Here is a 20,090-nt window from a genome sequence, read left to right as displayed (position 1 = left end):
AGAGGCACCCTTTTTCTTGGAGACAAGATTGGCAATAATAATTGCCAATACCTCCTGACTGGGAACAAAGACTTCCAGCTCATTTGCAGGCTGCAACAGCAGCTACTCCAGTCAAGACCCTACAGCAACCTTCACATTAATAAGTGGCTTGGGAGAAAAGGTCCAGCAGGATGAGTCCGGCCCTGAATTGCTCAGAATTGGTTGGTGTTCGAGGTGGAGAAATTCCAAGTGTGGGAGCACCACACAGAGATGCAGGCACCAGCCACTTCACTGAAGGTCTGGTCTGCATTGTCCTGCCCACCTACCTGCAGCCTAAGCCTCCATCCTGCCTGGGGACCAGTGGCTTCCTGCAACCCCTGCTGAGGCTGGAGGCCAACAGTTACTGTGTGGGGGCAAAAGGAGAGCTTCCCTTCACATGCTAAGGGACCTCGGCAACCTTGCAGAGCTCCCCTTCACCTCCTGCCCCAATTTGTGCCACTACCTGAAGGGCACTTGATTTGCAAATTCCAGCTCCGGTCCGCCTACCCCTCCTCATCCAGGATGTACAAGGGCTGCGATCTCCAACTCAACGACAGTGCTCCTCAGTCCTGCCTCAAGTGCCAGAGGAAGCCAGCTGTGAAGGCAGAAAGCGAAAGGCAGGGAAAGGAAGGACATTCTCTGCTAAAGGCTGCCAGCAGACAGGCACAGTAACTCCAGCCCTCACCTGCTGCTAACAGGAGCCAGCGCATTCCTTAGGATGCGCAGCAGACCTTGCACGATCACTGCTGTGACATGGAAACGAGAAGAGGGCTGCACCTACCCAGGGGTCTGCAGCTGAACGTGTATGCATTGCTGCCAACAGCTCCCCCAGGGAGCTTTATGCCTTTTGAGAAAAGAATCACTGCAAAGGCAGATAAATAGCTACAGGCAAACACAGCCCTTTGCAGCTCTTCTCTCACTCCCTCCAAAAGCAACATGACATTTCCTGTGCCCTTATCTATGTCTGGTGGTACAGACCCACCTGCAAGACAAGAGCCGAAGGCACAGCAGGAACAGCCCTGCTCCAGGGCCCTTCACTCTGCCAGCAGCCGCCTGCTTCGGACAGGAGCCAGCACCAAACTCCTCTGCAGGAGGAAGGAGAGCACCTGGGCCTTCATGGGGACTGCTCCCTCCAATGCTGGGAGAGGAGTCAGGGCCAGCCACCAGCCCACACCTTCTGGCCTCCGGAGCAAGGCGGTCAGCAGGTGGGGGTGAGGAAAGGAGGGAGGAGGCTTTAGAGGCAACTACAGCATGAGTAGGGTTTCAAACACTTTGAGACTCAGCTCTCAACAAGAGCCAGGTGCCCAACACATCGAGAACCTGGTCCTGGCCTCTCCAAAGGGGTGATGGCATTCTGGCATTCAGGAGCCCGGGGATAAATAAGCAGATGCAATTCCAAGCAGTCACCTTCATAGACTGTTGTAAGCCTGCTGGTAACAGGTGCCTTGCATGGCTGCACAGAGCCTGCTGGCCTGGCAGACTAGCACATCAATCAACCATTTCAATCATTTCAGTGTTTTATTGATGTCCCTATGCTATCACAGGGGCCATCACCCCTCCTGCACCCAGCAGCAAAAAGGCAAGAAAGCCAGATCATGGTAGTTACTGATGACACCCGAGTGGCCAAATCGGAATATGGTGACCCCAGAATATGTGACCCCAGAATATGCATGGGCAAGCCAATTTAACCCCAGGCATTTAAGAGGCAGCACCTCCCAGGCTGGAAAAGCTGTGAGTGCTGCTGGGCCTGGGCAGGACAGAAATGTGCCTTTAGGAGTTACTTCTGAACCTCCCACAGGGCTTGACCGCACAACTCAGCAGTGCCAGCACACCTACCACAACTCCCCAAGAAATCCAAACAAGCCTCTCACTTCTGCCTTGGGAAATCATGGAGACAGGAGTCTGCTCTCAAGCACAGGCTGTTTGGCACTGCCAGAGAAGAGAAAGTGGGCATCTACCGGAGCCTGGAGAGTATGTGACCTCCTGAAGCTCCCTGTGCTCTAGGCTGAACCCTCCACACAAGTCAGACCTGCAGCTTTAGAGCTCAGCATCTTGGAAGGTTTATTTAATGTTATGGAGGACATAAAAACTATAGTTATAAAAGATATTAAAACAGTCCTCTGAGCCATGCTAGCCATGCCAGGCCTGAGTGAGTCCATGGAGTTTACTCCTGGGGCACTGGAGTTTTTTTCTCTTTTCTTTTCTTCTTGGCTTTGCCCTGCTCCTGCTGGTTGGCTTTGCCCTGCTTCTGCTGGGTCCCCTGGCTGACACTCCCCTTGGTTTTCTTTGCAGCTGGAACCTGCTCGGCTTCATTGCTTGTATCACTTTTTCTTTTTCTGTTCATATTCTTCTTCTTCTTCTTCTTCTTCTTGTCAGCCACAGCATCTTCTCCATTAACAGCTTCCTCCCCACTGCCCGCCATTGCCACTCCATTCTCCCTGAGCCCTCTGTTCTGATTCTTGTGTTTGCTGCTACCAGGCACGAGGCCTTTCTTCTGCTTGGGGGTTTCTGTTCCCAGGGGCTGGTCCTCTGGGGCTGCTGGTTCTCCATCTTCACTAGCTACTGGTACTACCCCATTCTCCTGGATGCCTTTCTTGCGATTCTTGCGTTTCTTGGTCTCTGGCAGGAAGCCTTTCTTCTTCCGCTTAAGCGGCTCTGCTTCCTGCGCAGGCTTATTGGCCGTCTTCTCTTTCTTGGGCTTCCTGCAGAGAGAATACCAAAAATCAAGAGCAACTTAGTTTACAGCCAGGGAGCAGTGTGATCCATGCTACAGGCAGTCCACAAACAGGCAGAAGCACAAGAAAGGTGCAGGAAGCACAGGCATGCTGCAAGGATGAGTGCTATCCCTGGAGGTGGTCCTCAGACTGCACAGGGGCTGGTTAAATGAACAGCAGGAGCCAGACCAGGACTCAAGAAGGCACACAGAGACTTGAGGAAGAATCCCCATTCGACAGACCAGATAACACTGTACTTACCACCTTCTCGAGCACAGCCACCTATGGCCCCGTGCAAGGCTACTGAGACACTGTCTGTCTGTCCAGGGTGACAGCCCCAGCAAGGCCTTCACTGTGCTAACAATCCCAGAGGTCTTCCAGCAAGCACCCCCGACAGACCATTGCAGTCTCATCTAGGCAACCTTTGTATGCATGCAACATAGCCACCGCGGCTGCTGTTCTCTGACAGAGTCTGTCAGCAACTGCACCACCACCCAGTCTATGCTGCTCTGCACCAGCTCAGTCCCCAGAGAGGAGTCCTGAAAGGAACCAGGCTCTAATCCCATGGCCTGGTTTTCCATGTGAAGCTTTTTCGAGAGTTTTTCAAGCTGCATCTCTTCAGGGTGGAAAAACGCTATCCTGACAACCCGATATTAGCCCTTGCCTCTCAGCACCTCCACCAGGATCCTATGCACAAACCACCCCTGCCGTAGGCTTGTTCCAACTCACCTGCACAAAGATCTCCGTGGGTCATAGCAAGATGGCACCAACAGTGACAGCAGGCTGCACCCTGGAACCCCAATCCCTTCCTCAGACAGCATGCACAAGCTTAGTCTTTCCTACCTTAGCAAACCCTCTCCTAGCTGCAGTCTCTACTAGCTCCTAAACCAAGCCGTATCCTCGTGCCAGCCCTGGCAGTACGATGCCAGGGGACCTGTGTGAGACTGGGAAAGGGCCTGGGGCTGTGTCATAGGGCTGGGTGAGGCCACTGTGCTCTGCAAGCCTGTTCAAAGCATTAGAAGGGGCCACAACAGCTTCAACTGCCTTGTACGATTCCTCCCTGCCTGTGAGCCCTCTCACAGTGAGCCACATGCAAGCATTTCCCTCAGAGCCTCTTGCTGGGCTGAGATACTACAGACCAGGCCACCCACACACTGGGACTGCAGCTCCCAGTCGTGAGCGGAGCACCCAGCATTCCCTAATGCTGTGTGTCTCACTAAATACTACCAGCAGGAAGGGGAAACAAAAGTTCTGATTGCAAGCTATTGATAGAAAGGAGAAAAAGATCCTACCCTTTTTTTTTTTTTTTTGCCCTGGAGCAAAAGTCCAATCCAGCTGCCATTTAACACAGGAGCACTAAAGCATAAACGCTGAATGCTCCCCAGCTTTCCGAGCTGCAAGGCAACCACTCCAAGCATCAGCCTGGGGATCCAGACACTAAGGAGCCCAAAAATCACTGGAGAGGACTGAAGGTCCTGGCAGGTACTCTCTGGTATCCAGTCACTTCCCAGGGCAGCTACTCATTCCCTCCAGCCTCACATTTGCAGAATCAATCCACAGTGATGTGGTAGGAGCTTAGTGACCCATCCCAGCCTAGAAATTTCTCTGCAACTTTGGCGATGGCTCTTAAACCAGGCCACCTCTTGGGACTGCTGAAAGCAGGCACGCTATTCTTGGGTGATCAGCTGTCTTACCTCCACTGGCAAGACACGATCAGATCTCAGACATGTGTTACAATCCTTTCCTATCAAGGACCAATCCTAAGCCCATAAGCACATGGAACAATGAGCCTAGCATTATTCCAAACACACAAAACAACAAGCGTTTCAACCTCACCAACCCAGGAGCTCCATTTAACTCAAACTCCAGCCTGAGCTCAGTGCCTTGACTTCCTTTCTCGTCCTACTTCCCCATGTCAATGAAGACAAGTAGGACAGGCAGTCAGTCCCCCAAGCAAGCCAAGAAGCCAGAGTGCCAAGCATACATACGTATAATTCAGCCAGCGCATGACATTCCAGTAGAGAGAGTCGAGACGTGCCGAATTCCCAATGCCTTCTGGCTGGTTCAGATCTACCAGCACTTTGTCCAACTCCGTCAACATCACGGGCAGCTTCTGCAGGAGGCAAGTACAAACAGACAATCTGCAGAGTCAACTCAGAAGGGGGACTCACAGCAGCAGGGCACAGGCCATCCTCAGGATAAGACTATGGCAGGAATAACCGATCCTGCCTGGCTTCTCCAAGCCACTGCCCTGAGCCCATTTGCAACGCCACTTCAATTTGGGGGCAAAAATTGGTGAGTCACACCTCATCACCAGGTACAGGGCTTGCTTGAAAAATGGGTCTCTAGCATGAGAGGCATGAGTCTAGCAGCTAGAATTGTACTGCCATAAAAGGACTGAACGGTCCTTTGGTCGTCTTTCCTTTTCAGTCTGTGGCTGGCAGCAGGGGGAAGACGACACATGACTATGTACCTATCTAAAATAAAAGCAACAGCATTTTCAGTCTGGTTTCTAAAGAATGCAATCATGCTGCCTCTGGCTGCCTCTTCCGTAATCCACTGGATAATTTCAGTAAAACCAGACAGAAAGGGGCGTCTCAAAGGCTATTCAGTTCCTACAAGAGCCTTGGAAATAATCTCTCTCCTCCACCCACTTTCCTATTAGGTCTTCACAAAGAAACAGGCTGTGGTGTGAGCTCAGTGCTTATCAGTAGGAAGCCGGGCTTCGGCAATTCTGCTGCCTGTGGTATTTTGCTCCACTAAATAAGACCATGTTGGAGACTTATTTTGTCACCTATAGAAAAATCTTCTCATGTTCAAAACTGACATTTTTCATTAGGGAAAACAAAGCCCCAGAACAAAGCTTCACTCCTGCTCACAAAGCTTCTGAGTCTCAGTTTTTGGGAAGCAAAATCTCTGGGGTTCAGTGGAGAGGACAGAGCAATCATCTGGGACAAAACCCAGCTCACCCTCACTATACCCCAGGCTGTATTTCTGCTGATAAGAAAGGAGATGCCACATGCATTTGCAGAACACTGCACAAATCCTTCAACAAGCTCCTGGAGATCAGCTCATAGGAGCTATGAATCACTCCTTCAGACATGAGGGCTTTTCTGTCCTCAAATCCAGCTAGGCATTCCCTCTAGGGGTACCTTTGGTAAGAAATGGGGTGGGATGTAGCAGTCACAAGGTAAAATCCAAGTGTGACATTTAAGAGAGGCCTTGGTGGTATTCAGAAGAACAGCCATTTGCCCCACATTGGGTCACACACTCACCTGCTCCGTCACAGTTTTGAGGAGGAAGTTCAACAGCTCCAAGCTCTTGGCAACTTTCTCTTTGTCAGCCTTCAGGATACACTTGCCAACCATTTTCAAACTCTGCAAATTAAATGGGGAGATGGAGAAGGAGCACGCATTAAATGGGGAAGCAATCAGTCTTCTCAGGAGAAAGCAGAAAATGAGTAGCAACTGGCGGGATTAACCTGTCACCAAAATAACTCTGGAACACAAAACCCACCAAACTCTGGAAATGCTCAGGAGGGTACATGGTGGAAGCTGCTGATGCCCAGGTTAATTAAGAAACAACTGAACAAACTAAGAGCAAGCATACCACAAAGGCACAACCCTGCTATCTTCCCTAGCTTCTAAGCTAAAGCACAACTGGAGACATGTTGCTGCCTCCTGGAAAAAGAGAAAAGACAATATCCGCCCCCACCCTGAAAAGGCCAGGAGGCTGTCAGACAACAGACTCACCTGAGGGACAACAGCTACTCAGCTGCAGAAGCTGGGATTTACACATAAAGCACTAATGCAAAAATCCATTAACACTTACGCCTAGGAAATCCCAGTTGCCACCACTAGAACAGGGCTTGTCAATCAAGCTTAAATTCACTGAAATGACTGAGAGAAAAAAATCTCATCTCTTTGTGTTCCCTTTATGTGCTGCAGGGTTTCTGAGACACTGAAAGGTCTGGCTTAGAAGAAAATCACTCCAAAGATAGGTCAAATAAAAGCCAGAGTTATTTACAAGTGGAGAAGGGCAGAAAATAGCCATAAAAAGGCAGCTGGATCAAAGAGGTGGCCCAGGGGCTCAGGGGTGCTGATCCTCTGCCTGCAGCTAGTCCTCACAGCCCTGCTTACATGGTGGTATTCTTCTCCGCTATATTTCTGTGTGGATGCACACACCACAGCAAGCACCACAGGTTGCATAGATTACACTAATACGAGATCGGATTTGTAGGGACGAGCTTATTGTAGACAGTGACATGCCCCATCACAGCCTATCTCTCTAGAGGAGGCTGCACTTGTGGCCAAGCTCGCCTTTGCTTGGAGTTCGAACATGCCAACCCGGCCAACAGGCAAGGTCCGCCCCAGGCTCAGCACCCTCGGTGCCTCAGGCAACACGCATCGCTGATAAGTCACTGCACCAAACCTGTACCCAGCGGTGGAAGATCCTAGTTCTCCAGGAGATGCAATCTCTCCCATTAGACCATCTATTGCTTTTGCCCCATTCAGACTGGAAGTAATTTTAAGGACTCCCAGCAAACTATTCTCCATCAATATCAGCATAAAGCTGGCAAATAAAGTAAAAATCCTTGCAGACACAGACAGAAGTAAGAAATGTATTGCCCAAAGCAAGCTCCTTCAGTAATGACACCCACAACAGAAAAATAATGATGGTTAGCAAGAGCGTAAGGAACACTTTCAGCAGAAAAAGTGGGGAGACCAGATAACACATCTGCAGGAACAGCAGCCTTCAAGTAGCATTATTTACTATCTGTACAGGCTCCACGCCTTGGGAGTATCTTTTTTAAATACTAAAGATACTGTTATTTCCTGACCAGGATGGTCCACTCAAGCCCTGTATTAGAAAGCCACCACATTCTGCTGGCTGGAATTCATGCTGCAACTTCATCTGACTATCAATAACTTGCTAATTACTCTCTCCTGATATAGATGCATGCAACACTATTCCAGAGCTGTCATTAACCTACAAGGTCATACAATTCAGCTGCTCTAAAGTCGCTCAGGTAAAACAAGAAACAAATATAGGGTGTGTGATTAAAAAAAAAAAAAAAAAATATATATAAATCTTCGCATGTAGGATATAACTTCCCACAGGCCACGCACACTCCATTTATTAGGCTTAATAATAACAACAACAACAACAACAATGAAAACAAAACAGATTGATTTGCATAAAAATTTTCTTTGCAATTTGAAGAACAAGATATTACCAGGCTAACAGTCATTACTTGTGGTTAAAGTAGCTTTCAGAGAGGCTGTTAAGTTGAGATCCCTGTTTTGCTAAGTTGCGTACAAGTTCACAGTGAGAGAAAATCAGTACAGATTGTCAGCTCTTCAGGACAAGAGGAATCAGGGCAGTACTGTGAGAAGGAGCCACAGTGAAGTCAACTGTCATTTCATCCTTTTAATATACAAACATTTTGGAATTAAGAAGGTGTTAAAAATAAATTGCATTTTCTCTTCACTGTAGATGAGTGATGTAGATGACTGCATTTAAATCGTGCTGGCTTGACTCTCTCTGTTCTTGCTGCCATCTCTACTTCCCAGAATTGCCCTGATGCTTTGAAGGGTTTGAAACAAATCCTACTGAAGTAAACAGAAAAGTCCTATAGCTCTGAACAACACCTGAGGGGCTGATTTTCAGATGTTTGCAAGCCGTTTTCAGGTGCTTGGGGAACTGGGACATGTGTCTAGTTTGGGGTGCCCAACCAAATTCAGGCAGACCTGTAGAACGAAAAGGGTGGCTTGCCCTGCTGGAGATGGAAGATATCGCTGGTCTAGCAACATCAGTGCTGTAAGACTAAGCATCTATATTAAAAGCAGTGTTTTGCATGAGTCTGGAAACACAAGCACAGTTCCACCAGCATAAATAGCCAGAAGCAATTCAATACAATTTAGGTGCTCTGCAAACAAATAGCTCCCTACTGAAATGGATCACTTTTAAACAGCTCTCAAAGACTCAAAGGAAAGAACAAGGGAGAGGATGGGTGGGGAAGCCAAAGGAGCAGCAAAGCAGCAGCAGATAATTAATTCCTATAGAATGCACAATTTTCTCCAGTCCAGAACGGATTGGCTTTAAGGAAGCTGGATTCAGATAAAGTCTTACTATTTCTCAATATATGTCTTCTCCTTTTCCCTTTCCCTTCTGCTACAAAGGGTGTAAAAGAAATTTACTCCAAAGAGCACAAAAACACCAGCACCTCTGTATGTGGTATGGTTGAGACAGTCAAGCCTCCTTACAGACTTGAGTCCAGTTCCTGCTCAGCTCAGTGTCACTCTTGCCCTGATCTCACCACCACTGTCTCGGAGCACTTCCCCATTACCCATTACATGAGATGGTATCTTCTGTCACGCATGCATTGCTTCACTCTCGTCCTCCCACAGCAGCGAGTGTACACTCAGTGGAGCGTTTGCTTCCATGGGATTTGTGTTAGCATGTGGCATCAATACAAACATGCTGCGCTCTGGTTACATAAAAAGAAGCTGACTTTGGACTGGGGCTGCTGGCAAGCCCTTGGGGAACTGCTCACAAGGAATGAAATCCCAAGTCTCTTCAAGGGCAACTGGGTCCAAACCTCAAAAGCAGTTTTCCCAAGTATTTGCCATAACTTCTTGCTACATAAGGTACCGACCATTGCCTCTACGTTATGGGTTCACACAGCAGATTGCTTTGGTCTGCTCCCTCACTCAGCTATCTGAAAGATGAAATTAGCACTGCCACCCCAATTGCATAGGTCAATCCCTCCACAGGCCTACCGTGATTTCATTTGGAGAATGTATAAAATACAATCATAAAATTAAAGCAAAAGCTATTATGTAACAGATGGCAAACTGCAACACATGGCAAACATGATTTAAAAAGAAAAGTAGTATTTCAGTCATCTGCAGCATCCTTAGGAGAGCCTCAAACACCGATTAGATCACAAAAGACTTGCACAAAGTATCTCCATTTTACATAGCAAGACTGAGGCACAAAGCAGGGGTTTTGCTTCCAGCTATGCTACAGGTCAGTGGTGGAGGGTTAAGCGAAAATCCAGAAGAACTTGTCTAACCACCTGTTTTGTGATTCTCTGCCATGTGCTGTTCGAAAAGATATCCAACTCTCCCTTCCCCTGCCCTCTGAAAGCATTACCAACCTGAGTCACATAACCCAATCACTCAATACTAAAAGCAGAGAGATTACATGGCTTATATTCAACAGCCACACTTGCATCACTTGCTGATTACGTTGTTCTTCTCCCATCTTCTGCTTTTCTTACTCTGCTCCTTCAGTAACAGCCAGTCCCACTTTACAGGGAGTCTCAATTCCAGTTACAGCTCAGTAATACCTGTGATGGTTGTCATGCAATGGTTAATCATGCCCGTACATCTGAGCTGTCAGCAGATCTGGGCAGGTCATTTTCCAAAAGGAAAAAATATGGAGGCAGTTTTCACAGCTGGAACTCCCATCTCATCTCAAGCCAATACAGCAATACAGTTCCTGCCTCACCCTACATGGATTCAGCTGGCAGAGATGGTTTTGTCTTGTTATGTCAAACACGCTGCTTCCAAAAGCCTCTGGCTGTTTCTGGTGGATGGCACTCCTGGATCCAAAATTCTCTGCTTCTAGGATTTCTACAAGGAGAACAGCACACCTCCAGCATCTTATCAATCTGTGTTTTTTTCTTTTATTCCTAATTCCTGTATCACACATGGAGGTATCCCAGCTACTGCAGGACCCAACCTTCGTTTCATCTCTCACTGCACTTCACAGCATTCCTTCATCTTCACAAAGTATAAAACAAGTTTGTTGGAGCACAGAAGGTGAACACCTGCAGTAATTCAGTCATACAAGTAGGACTGAGGGCTGGCAGCTAGAAAGAGGTGTTAAACACACAGTTCCATGCCTCAGTTTCCCAGGTAGCATTTTAGTCTAAGCCCAAGACTCCCCTGAAACCCGCAATACAGCAAAAAGTGGTGCATGTGCATCTAGAGCCAAAGTCAGCATCCCAGCCACTGCCCAGCTTTCCCTGCAAGGGAGATGGCAATTTGCTGTTACAGGGAGCAAGGCAATGTTTTTGGAAGCCTCCACATTCACACCCGCCTGCAATCTCAGCCTGCCTGCATCTCTTCCCCTTTCACAGGTACCTCAGTGGGGCGCACACTTAGCCCAGACTTACAAGACACAGCAGTATCTCAAGAGTGCAGACGAGTGTTCTGCTACCAAGAGAAGAGCACATTTCCTAGCTGGAAGTTTGAACACCATTTAATATTTATGCATTCCCAGCATGTCCTTCAGCCTATTTCATTGTTCAAAACAAACAGCCCTTCCCCTTCGTGGGATCAGCCTGACAGATCCATCACTGCTCCGTGAGCTGGAGAAGCCCAGCCAACCTGCATTCTTTCCGCACGCTGCGCTATCTCCATCCTTCCCCCTCCTCCCCCGTAACAGACCTGATGCTGATGGATAAATGTGCAGATTCATGGCTGAATACAGTGCCAAGTGCCTTCGGCAAAACACATACCCCCACACACCCTGCCCGACCTTACACCCCCTGGCACAGCCCAAGGTTGCTAAGGTAAACTCTCTTCTCCAGCAGCAAATAGTTCAGCAAAATTTCCACTCTACTGAACGTCCACAGTCACGACGTGAAAGTGCTTAAGAGGTCTGAACTCAGTATGCTGACTGCTTTCACACTGACTGTGAAAGCTAAAGCTATGCCCTAGCTCCATGCTGCATGCAGGGTCCCAGAGCAGAAACACAACCCGGCATTTTGCTGTTGTTGTGGCTCAGGTCCCAATGGTGGAGTCACACCCAGAGGGGCCCCAGCAAGTGGCTTTGGGGCCCTACAAGCGCGTGCCCATTACCTGAGCCAAAGCACAAGATTTCCCATGTCCACATACAGGTAAGCTGAGAGGTTTGGGAGGGGCACAGCCTTCCTCTGCTAGTTAGAGGCTAATAACAAACTGACAACCAAATGAAGTATTTTAGTATTCCGTATGCTCATAGCTCCTGTTATTATCTGATGTAAGCACCCTCACCTCACCTGTAATTACTCTCACATTTCTCCTGAGAGGTAAGAGGTAAGCCAGCATCATTCCCTCCATTTCACAGAGGCTCAGAGAGGCCAAGTAACATGACTGAGTCACACTGACTATGACAGAGCCAGGAATCAACTCTGAGCTTCCCAAAACCCAGACAAGCCACCAAATACTTCCTTTCATGACAATATTCACTATACAATAGAAGAACCCAAGCTAGAACTTAGGGCTAAATCATGGAAGACAAAGAAGCAAGGAAGGAAAAGTATGCCTCTTCACACCAGTTCCCATCTATCCACAGAGCCAGATCCATTTTCAACTCCATGTACACAAGGTACACAAGCACACAAGGAGAGGGTCTCGCACCACCCACCTGAACAGCACAGCAGCTGCTGCCGAGAGCACTAAAAGGAGGCAAAAAAGCACTGACAGTCCCTCCTCCCTCTGTTCTCTCTAAGTTTCTGAAGACTGAAAGTATAAATATTCAAAAGTTTTTTCCTTGCATCTCTAGCAGAAACAAGTCATCAAGAAATGCTCACAAAGGGAAGGGAACCACCAAGTTTCTCTCTGACCAAGACAGAGAGGGAAGGTAGGGGACTAAGCAGACCCACATCCTGAAGGGTATAACTAAAGGGCATTTTTTGCAATGTTTGTTTTGGCTGTTATTAGAGGGAGGAGCCCAAAAATCCAGAAACCATTCTCACAGAAAATGTCAATGCTTTCCCAAGTTTAAAGATCTGATTTTTTTTGTCCATGGGCCATATGAAAATGCAGCAGGGAAAAACCATTCAGGACAGCTGAGGGAACAGAGGAGAATTAATTCTCCACAGAGACATCCAGTAGTCTGAAAGCACGTCAACAATATCAGTTAAATCACTACTGGACTCATTTTACAAGCTAAGAGGCTGAGAAAGGGCAATGAATTAAGATTTTATAAAGATGGACTGATAAAAGTTCAGGCAATCAAGAAAAAAATTGAAGAATGGCTTTTTTAGAGATTTGATGAAGTCACTGTTAATAATTTATCTCCCTACAAATTAAGACACCGATAATCAAATGTGATGCCCTTCAGAAATGAAGGGCATGTCTACACTGGAAGGCTATATACTATATCCCTCTCTCCCCCCAACACTCTGAGTGGCTCCAGCTAGTTATTTTAAATCCCTAGCTGAACAACACAATAGCAACAAAACCTTCTAATGCCATACCATAGAAGTCTTCAGAGAGCATACAGTAACTTTCAAATGGTACGAGTCTTGGAAAAGAGGTCTTGCGTTATCTATACCATCCCTTGCACAGGCCATGTAATCCCCTGTCTGTCTACATTCACGCCTTTCTACAGAAACACTGTTGCCTGCCCAGTCCAAGTCTAAGTAACCACCTAAATGGAAGAAGGCATCACATGCGTCTCATTAGGATTACATGTATATTTATCTGAAACTCTCCAATACTGGTGTCCTGGAGTGCTTTAGTCTTGCACTGAACTTAGGTATCAGATTCCATGAGCATTTTTACATTCCAGGATGCCTTGATCCCATTTTGGTTTCAAACAGCCAACCTGAACACGATCTGCTCTGCCCATCCCTTATGACATTGACAAAACAAGCACAGGAAAAAATAGTAGTAAAGTTGGGCCCTTCCTATGATGTACTTACTGCAGAAGACAAAGGAAACCCCTAGGAAAATGCTGTGTACAAGCCAGAGAAAGCAGTTTTAACAACAGTTTTCTGAGGGCTGTTTTGTTTTGAAGTTGCTCAGCCATGAAAATACATGTTTTCTGGAATATTCCTCAAAATCCTCTCCCACTTCCCCCTGACTTCCACATCATAACTGGGAATTTCAGCATAAGTTGGGACTTAAAGCACCTCAGCTCAGGAGGGCAAGCCAGTCCCTGGGAAAGGGATGACATAAAAAGGTAATGAAACTATGTATTCAGATCCTGGAGCTTCCTGCCCCAAATCTGTCATTGAGTTACTAAAAAATTGGCATGGCTTCAAGATCACTCTAAAGCCAAGACAGCAATTTTGTAACATACCAGAAAGAAAACAGAAATATATCTAACAGGGGGAACAAACACCAAAATGTGCCCACAATGACAACTGGGAGAGCTGAAAGACCAAATTGAGAGGCACTTGATAGAGTCAAAAAGACAGTGTGTGAGCCCTAGCAGCAAACCCCCAGAGATCCCTCACCAAAACTGTACGGCAGTTCCCTGCGTGAAATGGGGCCTCTCGGGTTCTGCCACTAGCCTCATTGCATGACTCCAGGCAGTCTGAACTCACAACAACCAGCATCCTCCTTAGATAACACGGGGACAGAGATTGCTATCCAACACAATGGGACGTTCTGAAGCCAAGTTAAGAAACAGTCAGATTGTCCATGCAGAAGGAGGGTCTCTGGGATGTCTCAGGAGACCCAAGTTTGATTCTTGGCTCAGCTCCCAGCCAAGCGTGTCAACTGTAAAACAGGGTGAACAACTTTACCAACTAAATGCATTAGCTCTTGGGTTTCTGCAAAAAGCTTTCTTCATTACATCAACAACTCACTGGTTTGAATTTCCTTTGTAAAGCGCTTTGAGACCTACCGATAAAAGAACAAAGCTCTCGAAGAGGAAGAAGTCTGTCAGATGCTCTAGCATCTCAGGTGAGCTCTGTCATTTACAACATGAAGCAACTCTGTTTCTTTATACTGTAAACACAACCGAGTTGTCTAGACTACCAACATTAGAATAAACTTGAACAACCTTAGCAAGGTTCTGCTTTGTTTAAAGTAACTAGGACCAGGAAGGCTAAAACTGTGCCAGAGCTATTTCTCTACTTCCTTACCTTTGCTTGCTGTCCAACAAAAAACAGCTCACAGAGGGAGTCCCACAGCTTGTGGACAAGGCTTTCTGCCCAGGTGACCCAGCAGAACAAGTCAAGAGCACACCAACAGCAAGCAGGGCTCTCACAAGAACAAGTCAACTCCAAAGCACCCGCTAGGACATCAAGGCTTCCCTCGCTGACAGTAAGGAGATGGCAAACATGAATCCTTCATGACTGATATATGTTTTATAAGCATGCTTAAACATTTTGGGAACAAATAAGGTCAAGTTAGCTTACATAAGCACAAGAACCATTGCCTCGCAGCAGCCGGAGCTGCTATTTCAGGAAGCTGTCTCTTCATTTAAAGTTCTTGGCCATTGATTCTCCCTCATCTGCCTCTTAGTTTTACACGCATAATTCAATGATATCCAAGACTGCAGTTTTCTCACATTGCTTCTTTCCCAGTTCCAGCACATATCACTGCCTAAAACCATCCCAGGCTCCCTGCTCCTCACCAAGTGATCTGCAGGTATGCAATGCAATCACTGAGGCAAGACAGGATGAGAAAGCAGGCACCGGGAAATAGCATCCTATCCTCTCTCACAGCCTTACACCTGCAATGGCAATCCTGCACTTCAAGAGCTACCAGCCCCATAGCTGCAAATCTGACCAAGGACACAGAGAGCGTAGCAAAGCCTTCAGGTGACAGCTTCCTTGTGAACAATACCACTGCGTGAATTACAAGTGTACATGAGTACAGTCAGTTAAAGAGTTGGCCCTCCCAGGTTATTTCAGACTTCTCTCTGGGTCAAAGAAAGTATAAAATCCCGCATTATCATTTTTTCCTCCTAAAAATTTGTGAGGGATGGTGGCGAGAGTGGCCAATGACAGCAAATGTAGATCTTTCAACTAGAGGCAGGGCAATAAAACTTCATCATTTTCCAAAGCATCATAAACTACTGCTCTCAGTCGAGGTTCTCATGGGTAAGCACTCACATGCCAACATCTACCTACTTACCCACCTCCGAAATCATGGCTGACCTGGAATGGCTCACCGAAACAGTCTCAGATTAAAAGGGATGAGACTGAGCTGCAGGAGAAACTCTCAGTTCTGCAAATGCCCTCCCTACCCTCTAGCTAAGCAGAGGCACGTGTGGACATCAGGGACAGAAAGGGCTATCGTTTAGCCCAAGCTCTTGCCTAACAGTCCAAGCAAACTCACCCCATAATTTCAACATCAAGCCCATAACTTCCTCCCACCCCGCAGCTTCTCTTTCAGTCAAGCAAACAATCTCCACTTGGCGATTCAGAGCTAATAAACTCTTCAGCAAGTTATTTTAATGGTGGGATTACTCTCTTTGACAAATACATACTTTCTACAATTCTAAATTTGCTCAGTTTCCAGCCTCTGACTTCCGCTACGTGGGATTTTTTACTATCTCCAAAAGAGATTGGTCATGATATGAGTATTGTTTTACTACACCATAAAGCCACTGCATGTTTTTACAGCTATTACTCAGATAAGTGAGCATTTCTGTGCCACCAAAGAGACACAGAATACCTTTTGAAGCTTTAGAAAGTTTTGCAGTACAAGTGTCAACCTTTGGCTATGAATCAAAACTGTTATATGGAATTTATAGTCCTTGATCCCTCCTAATTACAGCAACATTTAAAGACGTGCAGCTGCCCCAGCTCCAAGGATCCATACCAGCACTGTGTTAGTGCAAGGGGGGAGCAGGAGGAAGGGAGACAAAACCCAATATGTATATGTCCAGCAACAGAACACTCTGTAAAAATGTTATGTCAGGCTTTTTCAGGCCAAAAAGAGAACTAGCACCTATATGCCACTGCCAGTTAATAGTATGGAAGGCCTCCTGCCCACAGGGTATACCTTGGACAGCCCAAACAAACTGACAATATTTACCAGAAATTTTTCTTTAAACACAGATGACCACAGAAATGAGAGGCACTGAGGAGGCTTTGGTAGCAAAGCTCATTAAAATACTCGATGGGTTGCAAGTTGCTAAACTTTCCCTGACAAGAACAACATAAAGGCATTGTAAATGTTTGTGGTTTCCCAGTGAATCATTGAGTCCTGCAGGTATTCAGCTGCTAAAGAGAAACATGGAGATGACCAGGTTGGAAGGAGTGGCATGTTTTACGTAGCTGGAAAACAAAATCATACCTAACTCCATGCATTGGATTCCTGATGCAACCATTAAATAAAAGCTATTTAATGAATCCCAGGATCACCTGCTTCCTCAAGAATTATAATCAGCACCTCTGAATTCCTTGATTTAAACTTACTTAGATTTTGTTCCTCCTTGACAAAAGAAAACAGAGCTAATCATTCTGTTCCAATATGGTAAATTATAGAACGACCTAAATTACCATGTAACCAGCATTTAGAGAAGTAAGTAAAGAATGAAACCTACACTTAGAAAGACGTCAATACTACAGTTACGTAGGAACACCAAGACTGGAATCTCCCATGTCATCAGGTTTAGTAACCACATCATAACATTAATTTGACTGCTTGGTTCCCCCCACGTCAATCCACAAGAATATAATTGAATGGCATTTGCTTCTTCAGTCTCCTGTCCCACAGATCACTTCCTACATAATAGCTGCACCCAAAAACTGTCTTCAGGTACAATCCGCACTTGCCACTGAATCAGGAGCCCTGCAATTTCTGTCACTGTTTTTTCTGTACAAATTATTTTCCAATGTATTTTAAGGTTTCCCTGATAAACAATATTAGCAAGGGAGCCTCATCCAGAAGGCCTGCAACGCACCAGGAGTCAGAAATCTAGTGCACCTCAGCTCTATCTCTTTGGCCCTGAAGTTCATTCAAGTGCAGAACTTCCATAACATTTTCTGAAATTAAGCAAATGTTCACAATACCTTTCAGTACAAAACTTATTTTTTAAAACCACCTGAAATTGATCTGTATGAGTGTATTCCCTAAAACTCAAGCTCTGTCTCTCATATCCATACACAGGCACCGCTGAGCTGTACCAGGCACATTTCTTGCACTCTGTGGTGTTCAAGAATGCTGTAATCCTGGCAGACACTGCTCAGACCTGGTGCAAGCAGGCACTACCCCTCTAAGATCAGTTAAGCTGAGCAGAGCCACAGACTCCAGCTCTGAGAACGAGCACCACGCTAGTAAAAGCAGCACCCATTAGGTGCTATCTATACGTTTAACATGTTGAAGCTTGTTACCTCTGTCACTTGGCTGATGCTTTCTCTGATCAATTCCTCCCACTCCTCCTCCGTCATGAAGAGCTTCAGTTCACGAAGTAGCAGAACGTTCTGGAGAAGCAAACAGGCCTGGGCCTGAAAGAAAAAGGGGACAAGAGACGTGAAATTCTGCACTCTCCAGGAAAGGTGTTAGCAATGCAAATACCCCGCTGAAGCAAACAGCTAAGCATAGCACCCAGGGAATGCCATGTTACAGATGCTGCATATCCTCACCAACATGTACGTCGCTCTGTTAGAAAACATTGTCTAGATCCTAACAGAGTCACTCCTCAGGAGACAGGGTGGTGGGTTTTGGTTGAATGCACATACTTAAAAGAGAAGGTCAAAGGAGAGGGGAGGGATCATGCCACTTCTAGATTCAGGCCTTAATATCCAAAATATGCTTTAGTAGCTGCTTTGAGTGCATCACTGTAAGTCCTCAAAAGTCTTCAGGCAGCCCTTTGCATGACTGTACCCTTTACCATGCCCTGATGAATGCAGTAGGCACAAATAAACAAAAATAAAAGCTGGCAGGTTAGCAAATGCTTCCTTTCAAAGGAACCCTAGATGGAAACTGCTGTTCAGAGCAGCACTCAAGCCTTGCCCTGGAGTTAAACTTGCTCATTAAGTCTCTACATTAACACAGCAACAAAAAGAGTAGCCACTAGAAAACCAACAGTAATCTGCAATCTTCTTACAAGTCCTTTTCTATTCCAGAATTCCTATTTTATGACTTTCTTAGGTACAAGAAAAACACAGCAATAGACAAAAGCAAATTACAGAAATACACAGAATACACTAATGAGGATTAGTGCAAATAGTTTAGAGGATTTGAAGGGAAAATTTTTGCAGCAGCATGGAGTTAGTGAGCAAATTCTACCCACATATAAAGAAAAAAATGTTGCCTCTAGCTGCCATCACACAGAGTGAAATTGAGTGCAGGTATAAATACCAAAAACCATTGGGAATTATATCAAGAGTTAATCTCGTCCAAAGAAAGCAAGGGCTGCCATTTTTTAACCACATGTTGCAACTGAACCCACCCTACAGAAAACAACTGAGCAGAGTTTGTAAAACTCTTTATCAAAGACACCATTGAGATCAAAAGTCTAAGAGGCCTCAAGAAAAAATGCAGCCTGGTGATACCTGGCCTCCAGATACCCCTTGGGTCCAAAGGAAGCAACCTGGAAAACACGTAGCAGGAGGCGAAGAACTGGCCATATGGCACCCACACTTCTACTGGAGCATTTTTAGGGAACTATTTACTGAAGAATTGAAAGTGAGGGAAGATAAGAAATCCCTGGATCTCCTGAGAGCAATAAGACCATCCAAAGTTGTAGGCAGTCGAACAGAACACCTCACAAGTTCAAGGAGATCTGTGTTTCCTATACAATATACTCCAGGCTTCTGGGAGGGACAGGACACTGAACACAGGTCCCCCACCGGATAATTCCAGCACTTGTATTTGTGTTACAACAGAGTAACGTCACACATCTATGTAAGCTTACCTCCAGTTTGCACCAGTATGGCCAATGAAGAGAATTATCCAAACAGAATGAGCTTTCACTCACAAACAGGAATTCTATTCTTTACTCGAAGGAGAAAATGCGGCAGGGAACCAACGAGACTACGTCAAAAGATTTATATTGATTTAATGAGAGAGAGCACCCTAATGCCATATTCGAGGCAGGCAAGCTTACATATTCCTTGTAATTATGGGAGGCTGTGTCTTACAGAACAAATTATGGCATGTCTGCGTGCATGTACCAAATGTAGTGGAAAGTCACTTCAGTGCAATTACAAAGAGAACGTGACCCTCGGAGTAGATGAAAGGCCATAATTCATTCTGAAAGGCTCAGGCAGGGTCATAAACCTCAAGGCACCATCTCTTCTTCGACAATTACAAAAGCATTCATACTGCAAGTGGGTGCAAAGCACAGAGAAGGGTTCTGTTAAGCTATCCTGATAGTACCTCAGGACTACAGATTTACTCAAGAGGCGAACAGAGGACCAGAGGCTACAGTCATAAGGGCCTGGTCAGGAGTCGTACCAGTCAGCATTGGGTGGGAGCACTGCAAGTCAATGAGGAAAAGAACTGGAAAGAAATCAAAGCCATCCAAAGGAACAAGGAGCTCTGGAGACCCAAGACTCAAATGCTGGACTGACAGAACAGACCCTGAATGGGACCTAGTCCTCAGTAAGCACTAAGATTGAAAATGATTTTAAAAGAAAGGAAAAACCAAAACCACTGAACATTGCCTTCT

The 20,090-nt window shown here is 46.1% G+C and overlaps 1 protein-coding gene across 1 annotated transcript in view; it reads right to left on the bottom strand.

Annotated features, from left to right (window-relative positions):
- Positions 1-2,054: 2,054 nt before the first annotated feature.
- MYBBP1A (MYB binding protein 1a) overlaps positions 2,055-20,090 on the bottom strand; it is a 62,230-nt gene continuing 44,194 nt past the window's right edge. Inside the window, exons 24-27 of the mRNA XM_072882596.1 lie at positions 17,809-17,922; positions 6,008-6,109; positions 4,721-4,845; positions 2,055-2,720 (exon numbers count right to left, since the gene is read on the bottom strand). Of these exons, the coding sequence (XP_072738697.1) occupies positions 2,183-2,720; positions 4,721-4,845; positions 6,008-6,109; positions 17,809-17,922 (879 nt within the window). The 3' untranslated portion in view covers positions 2,055-2,182. The remainder of the gene's footprint in view (positions 2,721-4,720; positions 4,846-6,007; positions 6,110-17,808; positions 17,923-20,090) is intronic.

Source organism: Ciconia boyciana, chromosome 17, assembly GCF_034638445.1.
Source record: "Ciconia boyciana chromosome 17, ASM3463844v1, whole genome shotgun sequence".
Taxonomy (NCBI): Eukaryota; Metazoa; Chordata; class Aves; order Ciconiiformes; family Ciconiidae; genus Ciconia; species Ciconia boyciana.
Note: the sequence above shows the minus strand (reverse complement) of the source record. Positions and strands in the feature narration are given on the sequence as shown.